The 5,616-nt window shown below is 50.4% G+C and overlaps 1 protein-coding gene across 1 annotated transcript in view; it reads left to right on the top strand.

Annotated features, from left to right (window-relative positions):
• LOC103611375 (collagen alpha-1(VII) chain) overlaps positions 1-5,616 on the top strand; it is a 76,908-nt gene that overhangs the window by 60,991 nt on the left and 10,301 nt on the right. The window contains exons 63-68 of the mRNA XM_017727974.1: positions 557-637; positions 1,473-1,526; positions 1,794-1,847; positions 2,681-2,743; positions 3,217-3,279; positions 4,472-4,588. Coding sequence (XP_017583463.1) covers positions 557-637; positions 1,473-1,526; positions 1,794-1,847; positions 2,681-2,743; positions 3,217-3,279; positions 4,472-4,588 — 432 coding nt within the window. The remainder of the gene's footprint in view (positions 1-556; positions 638-1,472; positions 1,527-1,793; positions 1,848-2,680; positions 2,744-3,216; positions 3,280-4,471; positions 4,589-5,616) is intronic.

Genomic DNA, 5,616 nt, shown 5'->3' with positions numbered 1-5,616 from the left:
AAGCACCCCTTATGAAGGACGTCCCTTCCGGGACTATGCTTGCTAACCTATGACACAGGCTTAGGGAAAAAAATTAAGAATTAAAAATTAGAAGTAAATTAGGATTTTTGAGCAGCTTTATCTGCTCTCAGAACAGTGGGAGACTCCATGAAAAGAGGTCCCAGTGCCAGATGTGGCTCCAGAAGCCAAAAAATTCCAAAACGGGACAAAAGAGCTGCAGCTCCCTGGGTCACACATTCCTTAAACCCCTGTTCCCATTCCCAATCCCACCCAAATGCTCTGGGCCTGCAATGACCCTTTTGCTGCCACAATTTCCCAGGCTGGAATTACAAATTAATCCCCTCCCAGGTTTCATTTGCCAAGGATTTACAATCCCATGGAATTGGGGTGAGGAATGGGAGCTGCTTCCCAGCCTTGGGTCTTGGGGCTGTTGCTGGGGGAGCTTCTGACCTCGGATTGAGGGGTCCTCCGGTTGGCTTTCCATCCTGGACTGTCCTCATCCCTCTTCCCTGGAAAAAGTGAGCTCTGGGATGAAATTTTCCTGATTTTCTGGCAGGGTGCAGCAGGGCTGGATGGGAAGAACGGGATCAAGGGAGCCAAAGGTGACAGAGGACTGCAGGGGCAGAAGGGGAAGCCGGTGAGTGGCGGAAAAGGACATGGATTGTTTGGAAAAGGCTCTGCTGCTTCCTGGATCCCACATTCCTTCCCAGGCCTTCCTGGATCCCACATTCCTGTCTGTGCCCTCCTGGATCCCACATCCCTCTCTGGGCCTTCCTGGATCCCACATTCCTTCCCAGGCCTTCCTGGATCCCACATTCCTGTCTGTGCCCTCCTGGATCCCACATTCCTCTCTGGGCCTTCCTGGATCCCACCTTCCTTCCCAGGCCTTCCTGGATCCCACATTCCCTTCTGGGCCTTCCTGGATCCCACATTCCCTTCTGAGCCTTCCTGGATCCCACATTCCCCTCTCTCTGCCTTCCTGGATCCCACATTCCTTTCTGTGCTTTCCTGGATCCCTCATTCCTCTCTGGGCCTTCCTGGATCCCACATTCCCTTCCATGCCTTCCTGGATCCCACACTCCTGTCTCTTCCCACTCCCTAAAGGCCTCAGGGCCTTTCTCAGGCTCTTCCCTAAAACCTGGAAAAGTCTCCAATGCACATCCTGAGCTGGTTTTTAGGAGTTGTCCTCCTCCAGTTCCCAGCATGTCCATATCCCAAAATTTCTTAGCTATCCCATGTTTCCCAGCCTGAGTTTTCCTTTGCTTCTTACCAAGGCCCAAATTTCAAGTTCCAAGTCCAGCTCTGCCTGAGGGAGAGCAGGGAACCAAAGAATCCTTCACCAAATCTCACTTTCCTGGGATCAGCAGGTTCTCCCTCAGGGAGGCTCCCAAAAAACTTCCTGCACATGGATGGGATTTGGGTGCGTGATTCCTGAAAATTCATCTCCTTTGTCCTTTTTTCTTCTTTTTTAGGGAGGGAAAGGTGACCCTGGGACCGCTGGTGACGCCGGGCAGAAAGGGACCAAGGTAAGACGTGGATGAGATCCTGTGGAATCTCCATCCTTGGAAATGCCCAAAATCCATGGGAACGCGGTGAACCAGCTTTGGATGGCACCGCTTGGATTGGGACTCAGAGAAATGTTCTCCGGAGCTTCTTCCAACCTCAACCACTCGGTGATCCTGGGAAATAAAGCTTGGGACAAGCAGAGATAGGGAAGGATCCAAGGGAAGAGCTTGCAGGCCCCTCAGAATTCCTACTTTGCCCTCATTCCCTGTGTTCTCCTTTATTCCCAGGGCTTGCGAGGGCTTCCAGGCCGGATCGGCGCTCCCGGAGCCAAAGGCACCAAGGTGAGCCAAGCCCAGCTTTCCACCCTGCTCCAGCTGCCCCATTCCCAGAATTGTTTCCCACTCATCCCCAGGACAACATCATGCACGGAATCATGAGGAATCCACCCCATTTCTGTGGGAAAGTCCCCCTTGGAAGGCCCATGAAGAGCAGGGAATCACAAATTGGGAAGCTTAAAGGCTTGCAGGGAACTTTGTGATAAGTTGGGGTTAAAAACTAAACCAAGCCCTGCCCAAATCCCTCCTGATCCGTGGCTTAGCAACGGCCTGGGCTCAGTTCTAAGTTCGTGCCCAGCTCTTATCAGCACCATTAGTCCCTTATCAGTAAACAACGATAATGAGCCTTAATGGGCTTTTTATGGAGGGTTTGGAAAGCTTGATAAGAGAATGGGGAGCAGTTGGTGACAGAGCCAATGTTGTTGTTATTATTGTGGTTATTATTATTATTATTATTATTAAATTTTAATTATTATTTATTATCATTATTGCTGTTAATATTCTGTTGTTTTCATCGGCCCCGCTCCATTTCGTAATGGAATTTTTATCCCGGGAATTTCCCACCTACTTTCCTGTAGGTGAGCTTGGAGCTCGGACAATCTCCAATTTTAAGGATCTCCAATTATCTTGGTTCTGAGTTAAATTAGTGTTAATTAGTTAATTTGTTTAATTCATTATTAGTTAAGTTTTAGTGATCCAAAATTTCCAGGCTGAAGTGAGACTTTATCTCTGAGTGTCATCCCTGGATTATCCCTTTCCTTGCCTTTCCAGAGCCAATTTTCCCAATGTTTTTGGGGTTCTTTGTCCTCACAGCCCCTCCGCTGCTTTTCCATCCACAGGGAGAAATTGGCAGTCCTGGAAAACCGGGAATTCCGGGACCAAATGGACGACCCGGAGCAAAGGTGAGCATCCGAATTGTCACAGAATCATGGAATGGTTTGGGAAGGGACATTTGGGAAAACAAGAGTTTTCCCAAAAGTTTCCCAAATCCACCTCTGGAAAGGGCTCATTTCTTCCAAAGGGAAAGAATTGGGTTATCCTGGATCTATTCCCATAAACCAGCATGGATTGAGTTCTTCCAAAGGGCATAAACTGGGTTATCCTGGATCTGTTCCCATCACCCAGCATGGATTGGGTGAAGATTCTTGGACACTGGGATTGGGACCTTTACTCATCTCCTCAGCCGAGTTCATCCATCCCAATCCTGACATTCCACCAGCTCCTTTCCATTTTACCGGGATTTTTCCCTCTCCTGGAATACCACCAGAGGTGACACTCAGTCAATAACTCTAATCCAAGGAAAAACCAGATCATTCCCAAAATCCCAGCCTTGCCAAGCCCGCATTAGCCATGATTTTATCTTGGCTCCTTCCAGGGCGAACCGGGAGCCTCAGGGAACGACGGCGCCTCAGGAATTCCTGGGGAGAAAGGAGAAAAGGTTGGTACCGACCCCGCTGCCATTTCTGAGGAATAAATCCCACATCCATCAGGTGGAGTTAACAAAATTCAACATTTTCCACATCATAGGTGCCCTTTCCAGCGGGGAAATGTCAACGGGTTGGAACGTTAGGCTTGGGAATGCAGTTGGAAAAGGGCAGGGAGAGAGGTCTCCTTAAATTCACCTCTGTCCATGGATAAAATCCCAGGAGGAGCCGGCTTAGCGTGAGGAAAAGCCATCCGGAGGGACTGGGATTCACTGTCAGAGTTTTTTCCACCACCACTCCCAGGGTAAATCCCTGGGATGCTCTGGGGCAGGAGAAGTGGATCAGGCTGTGGCCTCCTTGGCATGGGAAATGGGAAAGGTCTCTGAGCTGATCCCGAGTTGTGGTCTCATCTCCTTGAGGAATTCCCACCTGGATCACCCCCCACCAATCTTCCTTCTCTGCGTTCCTTAATTTCCTGCTTTATTCCTTAAAAAAAACCCCACACCGAAATTTGTACTTCTCCATAGGGAGAAAAAGTCCAGGATTTCTGTTAAAATGGTAAATTCTTAAGGAAAAAAAATGAAATCCCACAATCCCAGCAGCCTCCATCAAATCTCTTGGCATTTTCCAGTCTCTCAGGCCCTTCCCGCATTCCAGTCTCCAGCTGATTTGGGATCTTAAAGGATTTTTTTGATAACAAATCCATTCCTCATTCCCAGATGAGGTCAAACACCTCCTGAAGTCTCTGGTTGGAAGCAGGGAGATCATTCCCAGGGAATTCTCATTCCCTTCCTCTCCTGTTCTTCTCTTCTCCCACAGATTTGTTTTCCAGCACTGCTGCACGTGGATCTTCCCTTATTTAGTGGGAATATTTTAATGGGAATATTCTCTGTTCCAGCAGCTCCAGGAGAAAATCAGTGGTGCAGATGAGTGGGAAATTTATAGGTTTGGGATCTTCCTCCTTCCTCGTTGTTTTTCCCATGGTTGCGGACTAAAGGATTCTGTTTAGGTGAACTGGGAGAGTTGGGAATTTAGGAATTCTTGGGAATCGTTGGATGGAGAGTCCATGTCACCAAGCACCTTCTGGACAAGGAAGGGTGGAGAGCAAGGCTCCCACACCAAAGGAATGTGGAAGATGTTCCCATATTCCCAAAGCCATGGAAGTGTTTGGATGGTGTTTGACTGCCCCATCCCTGTGATTCCCAGGGAGCCAAGGGAGTTCCTGGATTGGGAGGCTTCAAGGGACAAACGGGATGGCCTGGGAAGCCTGGAGGGGCCGGAGCACCTGGACCTCGAGGGCCACAGGGTGAGCCAGGACCACAGGTGAGCAGCAGGTCCCGAATCCCACAGGTCCCGAATCCCACAGGTCCCGAATCCCACAGATCCCGAATCCCACAGGTCCTGAATCCCACAGGCCCTGAATCCCACAGGCCCTGAATCCAACAGGGATCCCAGCAGGTCCTGAATCCCAGCAGGTCCTGAATCCCACAGATCCCAAATCCCAGCAGGTCCTGAATCCCACAGGTTCTGAATCCCACAAGAATCCCACAGATCCCGAATCCCAGCAGGTCCTGAATCCCACAGAGATCCCAAATCCCACAGGTCTTGAATTCCACAGATCCTGAATCCCACAGGTCCCGAATCCCAGCAGGTCCTGATTCCCACAGGCCCTGAATCCCACAGGAATCCCAGCAGGTCTTGAATCCCACAGATCCCGAATCCCACAGATCCCGATTCCCACAGATCCTGAATCCCACAGGTCCGGAATCCCACAGATCCCAAATCCCACAGATCCTGAATCCTACCGGTCCTGAATCCCACAGATCCCGAATCTCACAGGCCCTGAATCCCATGGATCCCAAATCCTACCGGTCCTGAATCCCACAGGTCCTGAATCCCAGCAGACCCTGAATCCCACAGAAATCCCACACATTCTGAATCCCAGCAGGTCCCAAATCCCAGCAGGTCCCGAATCCCACAGATCCTGAATCCCACAGAAATCCCACACCTGGTCACCCTCGTGTGACCAAACACCCCCGAAGTGTCCCCATGGCTCCATCTCTCCCACCCCTTCCTCGCTGCCTCCCGAGCTCTCCCACATTCCCGCTTTCTGTGGGATCTTGATCCACGTATTCCATCTCCCGCTTCGTTTCCCCCCGGAGATTTTCCATCCCCTTTCCTCCCCTCCTTTCCCATCTCTTCAGGGGAAGACGTGACCTCTCCGTGAAGAGATAATTCCAAGTGCTCAGGACATCCAGTTGTTAATTATCCCGGGATCAGGATGCCAAGGCTCGGGAAGGAGCCGCTGGCTCTCAGCTCCCGTTTTTAATGAATATTTTTGCATTCCAGCC

Source organism: Corvus brachyrhynchos, unplaced genomic scaffold (genome assembly GCF_000691975.1).
Source record: "Corvus brachyrhynchos isolate BGI_N302 unplaced genomic scaffold, ASM69197v1 scaffold182, whole genome shotgun sequence".
NCBI classification, from domain to species: Eukaryota; Metazoa; Chordata; class Aves; order Passeriformes; family Corvidae; genus Corvus; species Corvus brachyrhynchos.
The sequence above is the reverse complement of the archived record's forward strand: the minus strand, read 5'-3'. Positions and strand labels throughout refer to the sequence as shown.